At 52.7% G+C, this 21,633-nt stretch overlaps 1 protein-coding gene across 1 annotated transcript in view; it reads right to left on the minus strand.

The window, feature by feature from the left end:
- Positions 1-235: 235 nt before the first annotated feature.
- The window catches only part of LOC141175888 (adhesion G-protein coupled receptor G1-like), an 86,492-nt gene continuing 65,094 nt past the window's right edge, over positions 236-21,633 (minus strand). The window contains exons 10-13 of the mRNA XM_073659868.1: positions 14,895-15,160; positions 14,713-14,821; positions 14,368-14,636; positions 236-702 (exon numbers count right to left, since the gene is read on the minus strand). Of these exons, the coding sequence (XP_073515969.1) occupies positions 557-702; positions 14,368-14,636; positions 14,713-14,821; positions 14,895-15,160 (790 nt within the window). The 3' untranslated portion in view covers positions 236-556. The remainder of the gene's footprint in view (positions 703-14,367; positions 14,637-14,712; positions 14,822-14,894; positions 15,161-21,633) is intronic.

Raw genomic sequence — 21,633 nt, forward strand, 5'->3', positions numbered from 1 at the left:
GGTATCCACCCCGCTAGGACCCTGCTCTCTGGTATCCACCCCGCCACGACTGCGCTCTGGTATCCTCCCCGCCACGACTGCGCTCTCTGGTATCCTCCCCGCAGAGACTGGATGTGTCAGCCCTCATTGGCCGTGGTCCTTGCAGCCCTGTACACATGGCACCTGCTGGCCTCACTCTCTCGGCGGGTGCTCTCACAGGAGGTGGGCTGCTGCAGGGTGCGGGCAGTCATGTGGATGGTCTTTGACTTGAATCTCATTTTATAAGTTACAATAGCAGAAAACATTTCTAAAATCAGAAAAAAGGCCACAAACATGGAAAATCCAGAAATCTGCTGGCATTTGGCGGGCTCTCACATGCTCCGTCTGCAGCTGGGGGTCCTGGCAGTGAGAACACATGATATAACGGCGGACTCCCACAGCTCACAATGTGCACCAGTCCACACCTGACCAGCAGGTACACGAGCGGCACCGACCTCCCGTCCATGGCTCCAGTGATACCATTCATATAAAGTGCTTGTGGTGGGGCGAGGGGGTAGGTGGGACCCGCTGACCCTCATCATCCCAGGAGCTTCTTGTGGTCGCTGCTGAGGGTCTGCTCGGCCCGTGGGGAGGCTGGGGTGGCGCTCGTACAGTCCGAGGAGTGGGATTGTTTCTTAGCAGAAGATTGCGACAAAGCACAGTACCACAGGAGGATGAAGAGACCTGAGGGGAGGAAAAGGCAGAGCGGCCATTACTGGGAGCAAACATCACCTACGGCATACGCCGTACATACAGGCAGCTCAGGGGCTATCCAATCACCACATGGGGGGGCTCGGGGGCCATGACCGCACGGGGGGACACGGGGGCCATCACTGCTCGGGGGGCCATCACCGCACTGGGGCTCGGGGGCCATCACCGTACGGGGGGGCACGGGGGTTATCACCGCACGGGGGCTCAGAGGTTACACTTATTCTCATTTTAACAGATGGAAAGAAACAATTCAACCTGAGAATTCATGTTTCTCATTAGTCGCCAAAACTTCTGCAGACACAAATTCTAAGAAAAACCGCGCTATGATATTTCTTCACCTTCTGGACGTCTGACACCGGAGACGATCAGTGATAACATTGTCATGAGAGACACAGACGGCGGATAACTCTGCACAGTACATACAGTGCTGCCCAAAAGTATTGGCACCCCTGCACTTCTGTCAGATAGTGCTCAGTTTCTTCCTGAAAATGATTGCAATCACAAATTCTTTGGTCTTATTATCTTCATTTAATTTGCTTGCAAGGAAAAAACACAAAAGAGAATGAAGCAAAAATCAAATCATTGATCATTTCACACAAAACTCCAAAAATGGGCCGGACAAAAGTATTGGCACCCTCAGGCTAATACTTGGTTGCACAACTTTTAGCCAAAATAACTGGGAACAACCGCTTTCGGTAACCATCAATGAGTTTCTTACAATGCTCTGCTGGAATTGTAGACCATTCTTCTTTGGCAAACTGCTCCAGGTCCCTGATATTTGAAGGGTGCCTTCTCCAAACTGCCATTTTGAGATCTCTCCACAGGTGTTCTATGGGATTCAGGTCTGGACTCATTGCTGGCCACCTTAGAAGTCTCCAGTGCTTTCTCTAAAACCATTTTATAGTGCTTTTGGAAGTGTGTTTTGGGTCATTGTCCTGCTGGAAGACCCATGACCTCTGAGGGAGACCCAGCTTTCTCACACTGGGCCCTACATTATGCTGCAAAATTTGTTGGTAGTCTTCAGACTTCATAATGCCATGCACACGGTCAAGCAGTCCAGTGCCAGAGGCAGCAAAGCAACCCCAAAACATCAGGGAACCTCCGCCATGTTTGACTGTAGGGACCGTGTTCTTTTCTTTGAAGGCCTCTTTTTTTTTCCTGTACACTCTATGTTGATGCTTTTTCCCATCTACTTTTGTCTCATCTGACCACAGAACATTCTTCCAAAACGTTTTAGGCTTTCTCAGGTAAGTTTTGGCAAACTCCAGCCTGGCTTTTTTATGTCTCGGGGTAAGAAGTGGGGTCTTCCTGGGTATCCTACCATACAGTCCCTTTTCATTCAGACGCCGACGGATAGTATGGGTTGACACTGTTGTACCCTCGGACTGCAGGGCAGCTTGAACTTGTTTGGATGTTAGTCGAGGTTCTTTATCCACCATCCGCACAATCTTGCGTTGAAATCTCTCGTCAATTTTTCTTTTCCGTCCACATCTAGGGAGGTTAGCCACAGTGCCATGGGCTTTACACTTCTTGATGACACTGCGCACGGAAGACACAGGAACATTCAGGTCTTTGGAGATGGACTTGTAGCCTTGAGATTGCTCATGCTTCCTCACAATTTGGTTTCTCAAGTCCTCAGACAGTTCTTTGGTCTTCTTTCTTTTCTCCATGCTCAATGTGGTCACACAAGGACACAGGACAGAGGTTGAGGCAACTTTAATCCATGTTAACTGGCTGCAAGTGTGATTTAGTTATTGCCAACACCTGTTAGGTGCCACAGGTAAGTTACAGGTGCTGTTAATTACACCAATTACAGAAGCAGCACAGGATTTTTCAAACAGTGCCAATACTTTTGTCCACCCCCTTTTTAGGTTTGGTGTGGAATTATATCCAATTTGGCTTTAGGACAATTCTTTTTGTGTTTTTTCATTGAAGACAAATTAAATGAAGATAATAAGACCAAAGAATTTGTGATTGCAATCATTTTCAGGAAGAAACTGAGGATTATCTGACAGAATTGCAGGGGTGCCAATACTTTTGGCCACCACTGTATACAGTTAGGTCCAGAAATCTTTGTCCAGTGAGGAATCCTCGTGATTTCAGCTCTGCAGGATGCTATTTTGCAGTTGAAGTGGAGACTTTCAGGATTAATTAAAGGGGTTGTACAGAAATCTCCTATGAAACGTTCAGGAATTGCAGCCATTTTCCTACAAATCCTCATTTCGGGCTCAGATCTAATTGGACAAATTTACTTTCCCATAAATAAAATGTCCATGTTTAACCCTTTGTAGAGAATCCTTTGCAGCAATGATGGCCTGAAGTCTGGAGGTCATGACTGTCACCATCGCTGGTCTCCTCCGGTGTGAGGCTTTGCAGCAATGACGGCCTGAAGTCTGGAGGTCATGGACGTCACCATCGCTGGTCTCCTCTGGTGTGAGGCTTTGCAGCAATGACGGCCTGAAGTCTGGAGGTCATGGACGTCACCATCGCTGGTCTCCTCTGGTGTGAGGCTTTGCAGCAATGATGGCCTGAAGTCTGGAGGTCATGGACGTCACCATCGCTGGTCTCCTCCGGTGTGAGGCTTTGCAGCAATGACGGCCTGAAGTCTGGAGGTCATGGACGTCACCATCGCTGGTCTCCTCCGGTGTGAGGCTTTGCAGCAATGACGGCCTGAAGTCTGGAGGTCATGGACGTCACCATCGCTGGTCTCCTCTGGTGTGAGGCTTTGCAGCAATGATGGCCTGAAGTCTGGAGGTCATGGACGTCACCATCGCTGGTCTCCTCCGGTGTGAGGCTTTGCAGCAATGACGGCCTGAAGTCTGGAGGTCATGGACGTCACCATCGCTGGTCTCCTCTGGTGTGAGGCTTTGCAGCAATGATGGCCTGAAGTCTGGAGGTCATGGCCATCACCATCGCTGGTCTCCAGCGTGAGGCTTTGCTGCCTTTACTGCAGTGACTTCAGTTCTCGCTTGTTTGTGGCTCTTTCTGCCTTTTGTCTTCATCCTGTGAAATGCGGCTCGATCAGCTGAGATCTGGTGAGGACGCGGCCATTGCACAATATTCCACTTCTTTGCTTTCACAGGAGGTTTTCAGTGATTGGTCGGAGCTTCACAGGACAAACGGACAATCAACCTTGCTGCATTTGGGTGAATCTGAGCAGAAAATCTCACCCTGTACACACAGGATTCATCCGGCGGCTTCTGTCTTCAGTCACATCATCAATAACCACTAGTGCCCCGGTGCCATTGGACGCCATGCATGCCCGCGCCATCACACCGCCTCCTCCTTGTGTCACAGAGGATGTGCCGAGGACCAGGAGCCGCTCCGAGCCGTCTCCAGACTTTCCTCTTCCATCATTCTGGTGCAGGTTGATCTCCGTTTCATTTGTCCTGTGAATGCTTACGCACCAGTCCCGGATCCGTGCCTTGCTTCCCTCACGCCGCTCTGCTAGACTCTGTTGTGCTCCACGTCGGGCTTTGCAGATGGCCCAGCCTGAGCTCATGTGAGCACCCACTTGGGCGTATATAAGGCTCACCAAGACACACACCTGTGTTTTGGTATTAAGACTTTCATGTTGCTAGACTCTGGCTTGCTTTCACACCTTGACCTGCTCAGCTGCTGTTTGCAGTCTCCTGAATGTCTACTGCCTGTTTGCCTGTGGTCTCCTGGACATCTTTGGCCTGCCAGAGGGCTTCCTACATTCCGCCTACCTGCCTGCGGGCTCCTGTCCATTGGCTGTCAGTGTCCCGCATGACCCACCTATCTGCTGCACCAATGCCCATGTGCCCACCAAGACCTTGGGCTTGGAGGATCCACCTCACCTGGGGAGTCTAACAGAATACCAAGACCTTTGATCCCAAAGATGCAGCAGTAACACCATTACAGTGGGATACAGAAGAATTGCCTGGACTTGTGGTGCAAATTGCTGCCAGCCAACGTGAACTTGTCCAGGCACTGCAAGACCTCAATGCCCATATGGACGCGCAGCCTCAGACTTCTGCAGTCTCTCCACCAGCTCGTCACACCCGCCACAACCTGATGTGCCACATTCTGCTTGGGAAACATCTCCACATTTCATTTGCCCATACCTGCACGATTTAATAAGATAAGATAAGATATACTTTATTTATCCCGGAGGAAATTGCGGATGGCAATCATAAAGCCTGGTGGGGTTTTGTAAATCAATGCACCGTACAAGGAGTTTTCTTTCGGACCGGTGTAAAGTAACATAGACTTTTTCTTTATTGCCTGTTAATGCTTTGGCATGGGCTGAGCCATTTTGGGAACCAGAAGACCCCATGAAGTCTTCTCTACTCTCCTGTTTGCTTTCTGCCGAGTGTTTGATGAATCAGGCCACATTCAGTCAGCTGCTGATTCCATCCTGCGGCTAAGACCAGAGACTAGTTCTGTGGGACATTATGCCATCCAGTTCTGTACCCTGTCCACTGAATTAGCCTGGAACAATGACGCTCTCTTGGCTGTTTTCTACGCCGGCCTGTCCAGTTGTGTGAAAGATGAACTTGAGGGTAGAGATTTGCCGTCTTCACTTGACGACTTAAGTTCCCTCACTAGTCGTGTGGACTTATGTTTCAAGGAACATTCTCGGGAGAAAACACTGGACTCTCGTATACTCCAGAACAGAAAATTTCATGAACTTTTTTTTGGCATAAAGTTTAAAGATTCCTTTTATCCCTCTACGGATGCATCTAAAGCTAATCTCCTCTAGTAGCTCAGCGATTCCAGGAGGTCGTATCAAATTCCAGATGGACAAGGCAACTCTTCAAAATCGGAGTGCTACACGTTGTAAGGTGGCTAATGGTCGCATAGTGGATGGGAGGTATGGATCCCAGAGATGGCTGGTCTCTGTGATGTAACCCGGAGTGTTTCTCTAGGGCACGTAAGCACTAAGAGGTTCGCTTGGTGCAACTGGGAGCCAGGTAAAGGGCAGTTTAGAGTTGGGTGGGTCTAGCTACCCACATACCTCACCTCTGGGTGTGGTTACCAGCCTATATAATGGAGGCTGTTGTTTGGCACATGCTTTGTGTATTTGGAGGGAGAAGGCCTCCTGTGTGTTGTTGTCTCCAGACCGAGCCAGGATACTGGACGCTATCCAGCCTGTGTGCCCACAGGCCTGGCTGAGCAGAGACCTGCTAAGGATATTTTACTTTGTTTGCCTAATCTAAAGGCAGTTTGCTTTTCTGTTTGGCTTCTGGGTTTATGAAGCAACAAACCCACATGAACTTTTAAAGGAACAAGCCTCCTGTTTTCTTCCCGTCGCACCCAAGTGAGTAAAACTCCTACAACGTACAGGACATTTATTTTTTAATTTTGCCACTCTCAGATGCACCAGTACTTTTGGGACTTCCAGTGCCTACGGCTTCATGCTCCACTGACTGGTCGACAGGCTTCATTGACTGGTTGACTGACTAAATCATTCGGTGGAGCCCATTTTATTTTCGCAGTTGCCTCAAAACTCTGGTCTCAACCCTCTCCTGTGAAACTCTGTTGAGCATCTGCTGTTCCTAATATACCTGAGCCCTATCAGAACTTCTCTGATGTCTTCTCCAAGCAGAGGGCTGAGACACTACTGCCTCATCGGCCATATGACCGCACCACTCCACTTCCTCCCAGCATGAAACCACCCTTACGGAGAGTTTATCCTCGATCTCTCCTGGAGATTAAGGCAATGTTGGCCTACATTAAAGAAAACTTGGAGAGGGAATTTATCCGAAAAGCTTCCACAGCTGGTGGAGGTTTCTTCTTCGTAAAAAAGAAGCGTGGCTCTCTGAGAGCATGCATAGATTATCGGGGCTTGAATAAAATCACTCTGAAAGACCGTTGTTCAATGCCCCTCATCTGAGTTATTCGACAGGATTAAGGGTGCTATGGTCTTCAACAAGTTAGACCTACGTGGCGCTTATTACTTGATCCACATCAAAGAGGGCGATGAATGGAAGACGGTGTACAACACCCACCATGGTTACTATGAAAATCTAGTGATGGCTTCCGGGTTATACACTGACTCTATTCCATCATTTTGTGAACAAGATCTTTCGTGTTTTTCTGTACCAATATGTCTTAGTCTATCTGGACGACATACTTATCTTTTCTAGTGACTTGGACTCTCATCGTCTTCATGTGCGCTCCATTCTAAGGAGGCTGCGACAAACTTGTGCTTATGCCAAGTTGGAGAACTGTCTATTTGAGCGGCAAAAATTACCATTCCTCAGCTACATCATGTCTACTGGTGGTCTTCGTATGGACACAGAAAAAGTGTCCACCAGATTGGATTGGCCACAGCCAGGTCAGTCACATGGCTCTCCAAAGATTAATTGGCTTTGCTAATTATTACCGCCAGTTCATTAAAAAACTACTCAAAAGTAGGGCGCTAATTCCCAGAACCGGGCAAATCTGCTAGTCGAGCCTTTCAGGAACTCAAGTCCTGTTTCTCTCCTGCTCCTGTTCTCCACCATCCTGATGTGAACAGTCCGTTCTTCCATGAGGTGGATGCCTCGGCTATTGGTGTAGGAGCAGTTCACTCTCAAAATGCCGCTAGGGCAAGTATCATCCCTGTGGATTCTTCTCCAGGAAATGCTCTTCAGGGGAGCGGAACTATTCCATTAATGACAGTGAACTCTTAGGTCATTAGAATGGACCTTGAGGAATGGCGACATCTTCTCGAAGGAGCTAAGTTTCCAATGATTATTTATACTGATCACAAAAACCTGGAGAATCTTCAATCTGCTCACAGGCTAAATCCCTGCCAAGCGAGATGGTTGCTGTTTTTTTTCAGCTTTAATTTCATCCTCACCCATTGCCCAGCTGAGAAAAATGCAGGATTAACACCATATCCAGGTCTGATGCTGCAGATGACCAGCCTTCACATGTGATTGAACAAGAACGTATTGTTGCTCCAGTTCACCACCCAAGGGGTTCACTACTATGTGTTTTTGTGGATCTTTTCTCCAAAATGTCTTGTTTTGTGCCTCTACCAGGTCTTCCATCCGTTCCACAGCAGGCTCAAGCATTCTTCAAAGTGATGTTCCGGTTCCATGGCCTTTGAGCTCTTATAGACTGGGACTGTTTGAGACAAATGGATTCTGGAGGCGCTCCAGTGGAAGAAAGAGTAACCAAAAAATTGTTGAATCTTCCAAATGTGGTGCAATCATATGGAGGATATTCCACCAGGGATTAATATTTGTAGGTTTATTAAAAAATCATAAAACCGTGAATACACATAAGGGACATGGGGAGAAGGGTGCCTTTAAAAAGGATCACACAACGCGTTTCTGCTCATAGAGCCTTCATCAGGTGTTTGACAATACAATTTGTTTCCAGGTTCTAGAGGGCATTCCACAACATAAAAGTTTCCCTGCACTTCTTCTCAGCCCATCACCCCCAAAGTAATGAGCAGACCAAAAGATTTAATCAGTCCATGGAACAGTATTTGCAAATATTCTCCAACTCCCACCAAAATAATTGGCCTGACCTGTTTCCTTGGGCCGAATTTGCCCATAATAATCCGGGTTCTGAGTCTTCAAAGAGATCTCCATGTGTTACAGCGTTCGGCCGAGAACCTCGTCTCCCTCTGCCTATTCCGGCTAAAGGTCCACTTCCAGCGGTGAATAGCGCCTATCAGGACATCCATAACATCTGGAAGGTACAAGGTAATTTAGCTGCAGCAGCAGCAAGAGCTAAAAAGAGTAGGAGATCAAACAGATCTTGGACTGTAAGAAGGTTTGCGGTAAACTTCTCTACTTAATCGACTGGAAAGGATTCAGCTCTGAAGAGAGATGTTGCGTACCAAAAAAGGGACTTAAATGCTCCAAAGTTGCTCAGCAAGTTTCATGTCAAGCATCCGCCTTCTTCCATTACAGATTCATCAGAGAGGGGCCCTGACATGGGGGTACGGTTATGCACCTGTCTCGAATCCATGCCTTGCTTCCATCACCCAGTCCACAAGGCTCTGTTATGCACCGCTTTAGGCTTTGCAGCGTGATCCTAAGTGAGCATTGGCCCTATACAAGTCTCACCAGGACACACCCTTGTGTCTTGGTATTAAGACTTCTGTGTTGCTAGACTTTGGCTTGCTCTACACTCCTTGATCTGCTCAGCTGCCATCTGCAGTCTCCTGGACATCTCCCGTATGCCTGCGATTTCCTGGATGTCTTCCGCCTGCCTGCCTCTGGTCTCCTTGACGTTTCCCACCTGCCAGTGGTTTCCAGCGTCTCACCTGCTTGCATGTGATCTCCAGGACTTCACCCGTCTGGCTCCAGTTTCCGTCTTCCCATCTACCTGCGGTTTCCTACATCCTGCCTACCTGTCTGCGGTTTTCTGTCCCTCGGTTGTTCGTGTCCACTGCACCGATGCCCGTGTGCTCACCTGGACCATCGTCTTACAGGATCCACCTCAACTGGTGAGTCTAACGTAGGCTGGCTTCTTTAGATGTTTTTTGGTAAAGTCTAATCCAGCCTATTTTCCGGCCGATTAATGGTTTGGACCTTGTGGTGACCCCTTGGCATTTGCATTTGCTCCCATGACATCTTCTTGTTATGGTGGACTTAGATACTGAGACCCCGACTTCCTGGAGAATTGGAGGAATGCTGTGAAGGAGATTTTCATCACCATGGGAAGGATTCTGCGATCATCCACCACTGGTGTCTTCTGGGCACGTCTAGGCCTTTTTGAGTTCCCTAGCTCACCAAAACGCTCTCTTTTTTTGCAGAATGTACAAACTGTTGATTTGGCCACTCCTAACGTTTCTGCTATCTCTCTGATGGATTTCTTCCTTTTTTTTTAGCCTAATGATAGTCGGTTTCTCCTCCATTGAGAGCTCCTCTGACCACATGTTGTGGGTTCACAGCAACAGCTTCCAAATGCAATAGCCGCACCTGGAATCAGCTCCAGACCTTTTACCTGCTTAATTGATTATGGAATAACGAGGAAAAAGCCCATGGAGCCCATTAATGAGCTTCTGCGATAATTGTCCAATTACTTCTGGTCCCTTTAATAAGAGGCAGCTCCATATTACAGAGCTGTAATTTCTGAACCCGTCCTCAAATCAGGATGTGAATTCCCTCAGAGTAAAATGGAGAGTCGGCACTTCATGCCCAAATTGGTGATAGGACTGAACCTGGAATATGTCCTAGTAAATAGCTAAAATACCAAAACTTGTGTCACCGTCCAACGATTTAAAGGCCTAACTGTGTGTGTGATATACACATACACACACAGCTGTGACATCAGAGACACGGGAGGCTGATCATCCTGCACACCGTGAACTTGAAAGGTGACATCTATTAAAAGGGTTGTCCGGCCTTAGTGTACAAGTCTGCAGTCGCTCTATGGCGCTCCATGTGACTACAGACTTGTGAATCCTCACCGCTCGTGCACTGGGCTCTGTGTGTATTCTCCGGTGCCAGGAGCAGCGGACGTGTGACCACATGTATACGATTTGCATACTTCCGGCCACATTCCGACTAGACGTGTCCGGCCTCGCTCAATTCAGTTGCAGGGAACGAGTTCATGCACATCTGAGCGACACATGACTGCATGTCTGCTACTCATATGTTTGCAGTCACACATCTGCTGCTTCCGGCACAGGAGAATTCTCACAGCGTGCAGTGCCCGTGATGTGAGAACTCAAGTCCATAGTGTAAGGTGGCTCATGGACACACAGTCGATGGGAGGTATGTATCACAGAGATGGCTGTCCTCTGTGATGTAACCCGGAGTGTTGCTCTAGTGCACGTAAGCACTAAGAGGACTGTTTGGTGCACCTGGGTCTGGGTTATGGGTAGTTTGAGAGATGGGCGGATCTGGCTACCCATATACCTCACCTCTGGGTGTGGTTAAGATACAAAATGGAGGTCTGTGTGTATGGAGGGAGAAGGCCTCCTGTGTATGGAGGGAGAAGGCCTCCTGTGTATGGAGGGAGAAGGCCTCCTGTGTATGGAGGGAGAAGGCCTCCTGTGTATGGAGGGAGAAGGCCTCCTGTTTATGGAGGGAGAAGGCCTCCTGTGTATGGAGGGAGAAGGCCTCCTGTGTATGGAGGGAGAAGGCCTCCTGTGTATGGAGGGAGAAGGCCTCCTGTGTATGGAGGGAGAAGGCCTCCTGTGTATGGAGGGAGAAGGCCTCCTGTGTATGGAGGGAGAAGGCCTCCTGTTTATGGAGGGAGAAGGCCTCCTGTGTATGAAGGGAGAAGGCCTCCTGTGTATGTAGGGAGAAGGTCTCCTGTGTATGGAGGGAGAAGGCCTCCTGTTTATGGAGGGAGAAGGTCTCCTGTGTATGGAGGGAGAAGGCCTCCTGTGTATGGAGGGAGAAGGCCTCCTGTGTATGGAGGGAGAAGGCCTCCTGTTTATGGAGGGAGAAGGCCTCCTGTGTATGAAGGGAGAAGGCCTCCTGTGTATGGAGGGAGAAGGCCTCCTGTGTATGGAGGGAGAAGGTCTCCTGTGTGTTGTGCCAAAGTGAGAAGAGGTCCCGGCACTTACATGTAGCGAATCAGTCATTTATTCACATCAGCAACAAAACGTTTCAGCTCTACAAGAGCTTTTGTCAATTTTGTCAAATGCTCTGGTAGAGCTGAAACGTTTTGTTGCTGATGTGAATAAATGACTGATTCACTACATGTGAGGGCCGGGACCTTTTCTCACTTTGGTATGTTACCTTTCCACGTGCACCACTGAAAGAATACAAACAGCTACGGAGTGCCGACTATTTTTCTATTTCACATCCTGTGTGTTGTGGTCTCCCGACTGAGCCAGGGTACGGGATGCTATCCAGTCTGTGTGCCCACAGGACTGGCTAACCAGAGTCTTTGCCTTAAGGACTCTTTACTTTGTTTTTGCCTGAACTAAAGGTTGTTTGTTTTCCTTTTGCTTTTGCCGGTTTTATGACATAATAAACCGACATGCACATTTAAAGGAACATGGCTCCTGTTTGCTCCCGACACCCCTGAGTGAGTAGAACCCTAACAATTGGTGTTAGACGTGCGGGCAGCATTCCCAGCAGATACGTGTGACTGCTACAAAGGGGACGGTGTGTCCTGGGTGAAGTCTGCTACAAGCCAGCATGCATCGCCAGACAAGATGGAGAACCTGCTGAAACACCTAGTCCAGTCACAGCAGCACCAGCAGAAGATCAACAGGCTGTTGTTACAGCAGATCCAACAGCACCAGCAGGAGCAGCGGCAGCAGATGCAGCTTCTGGCAACCACCATCCAGGGCAGGACAAGCGCCCCAAGTCCGGATGATGACTCCCACGTCTGGAAGGCGGTAAGATGGGTCTTGCAGAAGATGACCCCAGGGGATAATGTGGAATGTCGAGAGATATCAGGGGGTTGAGGGTTTCCTTGGGAAAGCAGCCCACTCCATACTGGGGGTCCTAAATGGGGGTGGAGCGACCAAGGTCCAAAGGGGCGGGGGAGGTAATGCCCAAGGTCCCTACGGGTGATGTAATTTGCTGGAGGTGCCATGGTCCAGGCCATATAGCCGCCCGTTGTCCCCTGACCCTTGAGCCGATGGACTGCAGCATAGGAAGCCGCTGTTCATACTATGCCTATCCGGCCTGCAGTGTGAGCTGTCCACCCAGCGAGGGGCCACAAGCATGTCCCGTCAAGGTGAACAGTTGGTAGGTAACGGGACTGCTGGACTCTGGGAGTCTGGTAACCCTTGTGAGGGCCACACTACCTCCCCAACTGATCCCAGGGAAAAAGGTTGGCGTACGGTGCATTCATGGGGATGCTAAGGACTACCCCATTGCCAGACTGGACATTGAAATGGCCAACGGTACTGAATCCAACGAGGTCGGCGTCGTCCAGGACTTGTTGCACCCCATTATTATAGGCCAGGACTTTTGTTTATTCTGGGATCTGTGGGGGAAGGGTTACGGGTTCGCTGGCTTGGTTAAGAAACCAGTTAACTCTGAAGAGGTATCACCACACCCAGAGTCAGACGGGTTTCCCTTCTGTGTCCTTGTGGGGGATGTGGAGGTAGAGTCCCCTGAGTCTGACATTCCGGAGTTAGGGGTGACCAACGAGAATTTTGGGTCCGCCCAACATAGGGACCTAACTCTGAGGGAAGCCTTTAACAATGTCACGGTCATAAATGGGGGTTGAACAGGAGCCGGGGGTCTGACACAAGATTTCCCTATTTTATGATGAGCGGGGAGTTGTTGTATCATGTTACAAAAGTGAGGGAGGAGCGTGTGGAGCAGTTATTGGTGACGAGACCCTATAGACGGAGGGTGTTGGACATGGCCCATTCACATGTCTTGGGAGGACATCTGGGAGTGGAAAAAATCGGATCGTGCGGAGGTTCTATTGGCCTGGATGTCACCGGGAAATACTGAAGTATTGCAGGTCCTTCCCTACGTGCCGGTTAACTGCTCCCACCTCTCACTTTCAAAGTCCCCTCGTGCCATTGCCCATCAATGAAGTACCGTTCGAGAGAATTGCTATGGACTTAGGCGACCCCTCTGAGAAACTCCTCCGCCAAGAGTATAGCTCGCGAGTTAGTCCATGTTTTCTCCTGGACAGGGTTACCGAGTGAGATCCTGACCGACCTGGGAACACCCTTTATGAGTAAGGTAATGAGGGAATTGTGTAAGGTCCTGCAAATCTCCCAACTGAGGACATCAGTGTACCATCCTCAGACAGATGGTCTCGTGGAAAGGTTCAACAAAACTCTGAAGAGTATGCTGAGGAAGGTCATAGAAAAGGACGAAGGTCATAGACTGGGACTGCCTCCTGCCGTATCGGTTGTTCTTAATCCGAGAGGTTCCACAGGCCTCTACTGGGCTCTCGTCATTTGAACTCCTGTATGGCTGACATCCGTGGGGTCTCCTGGATGTAGCAAAGGAAACCTGGGAAGTCGAGGTCACGCCCCACAGGAGCGTAATCAAACACGTTGCCCTGATGCAGGAGAGGATTGCGATGGTGATGCCCATTGTAAAAGAACATCTTCTCCAGGCACAAGAGGCGCAGTAAGCACTAAGAGGACTGTTTGGTGCATCTGGGGCTGAGTTAAGGGTAGTTTGAAAGATGGGCGGATCTGGCTACCCACATACCTCACCTCTGTGTGCGGTTAAGATATAAAATGGGGGCCGTTGTTTGGCACATGGTCTGTGTGTTTGGAGGGAGAAAGCCTCCTGTGTGTTGTGGTCTCCCGACTGAGCCAGTGGACTGGATGCTACCCAGCCTGTGTGCCCACAGGACTGGCTAACCAGAGACTTTGACTTAAGGACTCTTTACTTTGTTTTTGCCTGAACTAGGCTGTTTGTATTTCTTTTTGCTTTTGCAGGTTTATGACGAAATAAACCGACATGGACTTTTAAAGGAATATGCTTCCTGTTTGCCTCCCGACGCACCTGAGTGAGTAGTACCCCCACAACAGTCATACACTTCTGACCAGTGATCTCTGTCACGTGGGGCGGTCACACGTCTGACCAGTGACCTCCGTCACACGTCTGACCAGTGACCTCCGTCACACGTCTGACCAGTGACCTCCGTCACACGTCTGACCAGTGACCTCCGTCACACGTCTGACCAGTGATCTCCGTCATGTGGGGAGGTCTCAGCCGTGGTATTGTGACACCAAACACAAGATGTGCCTGACCTGTGGGGACGGGGATCGGTCCTCACCTTGCAGGGCGTTCAGGATGCTGAAGAGATACTGGGCCGCCAGGTACAGGGCTCCATACGAGAAGAAGGCCAGAGCCCACGGCAGCCCCAACATGCAGCTCAGCCCGAGCAGGGTGACACAATGGCGGTTCTTCTCTGCCCGCGTGTGTGCAGACAGTCTCCGGACGCGGCGGATCATGGCCACCATCATACAGGCATTGAACAGGAGGATGGCGGCACAGAAGCTTAGGTTCAGAACGTGGTGGACCATCGGCTTCGTCAGCCAACAGCTAGGAGGAGACAGAGCAGAAATGTGAGCGAGAGTCCGAGGACATGTCGGCCATGACGGTCACTGGAAGAACTTACATGGTGGCGGTGGAGTTGTGGGACTCTGGTCGCTCCACCTGGAAGTGATAAACCCCATAACTCTCCTGATCGATCACCATTACCATGGCCACAATGAGGAGCGGGACCCCTGCCAAAGACACAACAAGGCTCAGCATCTCCCCTGGACCGGCACAGACCGGACGACACAAGCCAGGACTCACCCCAGCCCACTAGGGCCAGCCGCACGGTGGTGACCGCGGAGGACAGGAACACCTTCACCACCAGACGGTAGAGATTGAAGCCTTCAATGGACATCCAGGAGAAAGTGCAGAGCAGAGCGAGGTGCAGAGCGGCTGCGGAGCCGGCACAGAGGTTGCGCTGCTGCAGAGCCCCCAGCACGGCGCTCAGGATGAAGCTCAGGTCCAGGAGCAGCACGGCCACCAGCAGGTTCACGTGGATCTGCAGCGTCGGGTTGCCCAGCACCTTCCTGCGCGAGAAGGAAGACCACAGTCCTACAGTGTACACGGGTGTCACATCGGAACGCCACACACGTGTACCACATCAGCGCACGCCACACACCTCAGCACACGCCACACACATGTAACACATCAGCGCACGCCACACACCTCAGCACACGCCACACACGTGTACCACATCAGCGCACGCCACACACCTCAGCACACGCCACAAACGTGTAACACATCAGCGCACACCACACACGTGTACCACATCAGCGCACGCCACACACGTGTAACACATCAGCGCACACCACACACGTGTAACACCCCAGCGCACGCCACACACGTGTACCACATCAGCGCACACCACACACGGGTGTCACATCGGAACGCCACACACCTCAGCGCACGCCACACACGTGTACCACATCAGAGCACGCCACACACGTGTACCACATCAGCGCACGCCACACACGTGTACCACATCAGCGCACGCCACACACGTGTAACACATCAGCGCACGCCACACACGTGTACCACATCAGCGCACGCCACACACCTCAGCGCACGCCACACACGTGTAACACATCAGCGCACGCCACACACGTGTACCACATCAGAGCACGCCACACACGTGTAACACATCAGCGCACGCCACACACGTGTACCACATCAGCGCACGCCACACACCTCAGCGCACGCCACACACGTGTAACACATCAGCGCACGCCACACACGTGTACCACATCAGAGCACGCCACACACGTGTAACATATCAGCGCACGCCACACACGTGTACCACATCAGAGCACGCCACACACGTGTAACACATCAGCGCACGCCACACACGTGTACCACATCAGCGCACGCCACACACCTCAGCGCACGCCACACACGTGTAACACATCAGCGCACGCCACACACGTGTACCACATCAGAGCACGCCACACACGTGTAACACATCAGCGCACGCCACACACGTGTACCACATCAGCGCACGCCACACACCTCAGCGCACGCCACACACGTGTACCACATCAGCGCACGCCACACACGGGTGTCACATCGGAACGCCACACACCTCAGCGCACGCCACACACGTGTACCACATCAGCGCATGCCACACACGGGTGTCACATCGGAACGCCACACACCTCAGCACACGCCACACACCTCAGCACACGCCACACACCTCAGCACACGCCACACACGTGCAACACATCAGCGCACGCCACACACGTGTACCACATCAGAGCACGCCACACACGTGTAACACATCAGAGCACGCCACACACATGTAACACATCAGCGCACGCCACACACGTGTACCACATCAGCGCACGCCACACACCTCAGCGCACGCCACACACGTGTACCACATCAGCGCACGCCACACACGTGTAACACATCAGCGCATGCCACACACGGGTGTCACATCGGAACGCCACACACCTCAGCACACGCCACACACCTCAGCACACGCCACACACGTGCAACACATCAGCGCACGCCACACACCTCAGCGCACGCCACACACGTGCAACACATCAGCGCACGCCACACACCTCAGCACAAGCCACACACGAGTAACACATCAGCGCACGCCACACACGTGTAACACATCAGCGCACGCCACACATGTGTAACACATCAGTGCACGCCACACACCTCAGCACACGCCACACACGTGTAACACATCAGCGCACGCAACACACCTCAGCGCACGCCACACACATGTAACACATCAGCGCACGCAACACACCTCAGCGCACGCCACACACGTGTAACACATCAGCGCACGCCACACACCTCAGCGCACACCACACACGTGTAACACATCAGCGCACGCCACACACGTGCAACACATCAGCGCACGCCACACACCTCAGTACACGCCACACACGTGCAACACATCAGCGCACGCCACACACGTGCAACACATCAGCGCACGCAACACACCTCAGCGCACGCCACACACGTGTAACACATCAGTGCACGCCACACACCTCAGCGCACGCCACACACGTGCAACACATCAGCGCACGCCACACACCTCAGCACACGCCACACACGTGTAACACATCAGTGCACGCCACACACCTCAGCGCACGCCACACACGTGTAACACATCAGCGCACGCCACACACCTCAGCACACGCCACAAACGTGTACCACATCAGCGCACGCCACACACGTGCAACACATCAGCGAACGCCACACACCTCAGCACACGCCACACACGTGTACCACATCAGCACACGCCACACACGTGCAACACATCAGCGAACGCCACACACCTCAGCGAACGCCACACACCTCAGCACACGCCACACACGTGTACCACATCAGCACACGCCACACACGTGTAACACATCAGCGCACGCCACACACCTCAGCACACGCCACAAACGTGTAACACATCAGCGCACGCCACACACCTCAGCACACGCCACACACGTGTACCACATCAGCACACGCCACACACGTGTAACACATCAGCGCACGCCACACACGTGTACCACATCAGCGCACACCACACACGTGTAACACATCAGCGCACGCCACACACCTCAGCACACACCACACACGTGTAACACATCAGTGCACGCCACACACGTGTACCACATTAGCACACGCCACACACGTGCAACACATCAGCGAACGCCACACACCTCAGCACACGCCACACACGTGTACCACCTCAGCACACGCCACACACGTGTACCACATCAGCGCACGCCACACACGTGCAACACATCAGCGCACGCCACACACCTCAGCACACGCCACACACGTGTACCACATCAGCACACGCCACACACGTGTAACACATCAGCGCACGCCACACACCTCAGCACACGCCACAAACGTGTAACACATCAGCGCACACCACACACGTGTAACACATCAGCGCACGCCACACACGTGTACCACATCAGCGCACACCACACACCTCAGCACACACCACACACGTGTAACACATCAGTGCACGCCACACACGTGTACCACATTAGCACACGCCACACACGTGCAACACATCAGCGAACGCCACACACCTCAGCACACGCCACACACGTGTACCACATCAGCGCACGCCACACACGTGCAACACATCAGCGCACGCCACACACGTGTAACACATCAGCGCACGCCACACACCTCAGCACACACCACACACGTGTAACACATCAGTGCACGCCACACACGTGTACCACATTAGCACACGCCACACACGTGCAACACATCAGCGAACGCCACACACCTCAGCACACGCCACACACGTGTACCACCTCAGCACACGCCACACACGTGTACCACATCAGCGCACGCCACACACGTGCAACACATCAGCGAACGCCACACACGTGTACCACATCAGCGCACACCACACACGTGCAACACATCAGCGCACGCCACACACGTGTAACACATCAGCGCACGCCACACACGTGTAACACATCAGCGCACACCACACACCTCAGCACACGCCACACACGTGCAACACATCAGCGAACGCCACACACCTCAGCGCACGCCACACACGTGTAACACATCAGCGCACACCACACACCTCAGCACACGCCACACACGTGCAACACATCAGCGCACGCCACACACGTGCAACACATCAGCGAACGCCACACACCTCAGCACACGCCACACACGTGTACCACATCAGCACACGCCACACACGTGCAACACATCAGCGAACGCCACACACCTCAGCGAACGCCACACACCTCAGCACACGCCACACACGTGTACCACATCAGCACACGCCACACACGTGTAACACATCAGCGCACGCCACACACCTCAGCACACGCCACAAACGTGTAACACATCAGCGCACGCCACACACCTCAGCACACGCCACACACGTGTACCACATCAGCACACGCCACACACGTGTAACACATCAGCGCACGCCACACACGTGTACCACATCAGCGCACACCACACACGTGTACCACATCAGCGCACACCACACACGTGTAACACATCAGCGCACGCCACACACCTCAGCACACACCACACACGTGTAACACATCAGTGCACGCCACACACGTGTACCACATTAGCACACGCCACACACGTGCAACACATCAGCGAACGCCACACACCTCAGCACACGCCACACACGTGTACCACCTCAGCACACGCCACACACGTGTACCACATCAGCGCACGCCACACACGTGCAACACATCAGCGCACGCCACACACCTCAGCACACGCCACACACGTGTACCACATCAGCACACGCCACACACGTGTAACACATCAGCGCACGCCACACACCTCAGCACACGCCACAAACGTGTAACACATCAGCGCACACCACACACGTGTAACACATCAGCGCACGCCACACACGTGTACCACATCAGCGCACACCACACACCTCAGCACACACCACACACGTGTAACACATCAGTGCACGCCACACACGTGTACCACATTAGCACACGCCACACACGTGCAACACATCAGCGAACGCCACACACCTCAGCACACGCCACACACGTGTACCACATCAGCGCACGCCACACACGTGCAACACATCAGCGCACGCCACACACGTGTAACACATCAGCGCACGCCACACACCTCAGCACACACCACACACGTGTAACACATCAGTGCACGCCACACACGTGTACCACATTAGCACACGCCACACACGTGCAACACATCAGCGAACGCCACACACCTCAGCACACGCCACACACGTGTACCACCTCAGCACACGCCACACACGTGTACCACATCAGCGCACGCCACACACGTGCAACACATCAGCGAACGCCACACACGTGTACCACATCAGCGCACACCACACACGTGCAACACATCAGCGCACGCCACACACGTGTAACACATCAGCGCACGCCACACACGTGTAACACATCAGCGCACACCACACACCTCAGCACACGCCACACACGTGCAACACATCAGCGAACGCCACACACCTCAGCGCACGCCACACACGTGTAACACATCAGCGCACACCACACACCTCAGCACACGCCACACACGTGCAACACATCAGCGCACGCCACACACGTGTACCACATCAGCGCACGCCACACACCTCAGCGCACGCCACACACGTGTACCACATCAGCGCACGCCACACACGTGCAACACATCAGCGCACGTCACACACGTGCAACACATCAGCGCACACCACACACCTCAGCACACACCACACACATGCAACACATCAGCGCACGCCACACACGGGTGTCACATCGGAACGCCACACACCTCAGCGCACGCCACACACGGGTGTCACATCGGAACGCCACACACCTCAGCGCACGCCACACACGGGTGTCACATCGGAACGCCACACACCTCAACGCACGCCACACACGGGTGTCACATCGGAACGCCACACACGTGCAACACATCAGCGCACGCCACACACATGCAACACATCAGCGCACGCCACACACGTGCAACACATCAGCGCACGCCACACACGTGCAACACATCAGCGCACGCCACACACCTCAGCACACGCCACACACGTGCAACACATCAGCGCACGCCACACACCTCAGCACACGCCACACACGTGTACCACATCAGCGCACGCCACACACGTGTACCACATCAGCGCACGCCACACACGTGCAACACATCAGCGCACGCCACACACCTCAGCGCACGCCACAAACGTGCAACACATCAGCGCACGCCACACACGTGCAACACATCAGCGCACGCCACACACGTGCAACACATCAGCGCACGCCACACACCTCAGCACAAGCCACACACGTGTAACACATCAGCGCACGCCACACACCTCAGCACACGCCACACACGTGTACCACATCAGCGCACACCACACACGTGTAACACATCAGCGAACGCCACACACGTGTACCACTTCAGCGCACGTCACACACGTGCAACACATCAGCGCACACCACACACCTCAGCACACGCCACACACGTGTAACACATCAGCGCACACCACACACCTCAGCGCACGCCACACACGTGCAACACATCAGCGAACGCCACACACCTCAGCGCACGCCACACACGTGTAACACATCAGCGCACGCCACACACCTCAGCACACGCCACACACGTGCAACACATCAGCGAACGCCACACACCTCAACGCACGCCACACACGGGTGTCACATCGGAACGCCACACACGTGCAACACATCAGCGCACGCCACACACGTGCAACACATCAGCGCACGCCACACACGTGCAACACATCAGCGCACGCCACACACGTGTACCACATCAGCGCACGCCACACACCTCAGCACACGCCACACACGTGTACCACATCAGCGCACGCCACACACGTGCAACACATCAGCGCACGCCACACACCTCAGCGCACGCCACACACGTGCAACACATCAGCGCACGCCACACACGTGCAACACATCAGCGCACGCCACACACGTGCAACACATCAGCGCACGCCACACACGTGTAACACATCAGCGCACGCCACACA

This window comes from Phyllobates terribilis, unplaced genomic scaffold (genome assembly GCF_046119375.1).
Source record: "Phyllobates terribilis strain yellow unplaced genomic scaffold, ASM4611937v1 Scaffold_14__1_contigs__length_39327217, whole genome shotgun sequence".
Classification (NCBI taxonomy): domain Eukaryota; kingdom Metazoa; phylum Chordata; class Amphibia; order Anura; family Dendrobatidae; genus Phyllobates; species Phyllobates terribilis.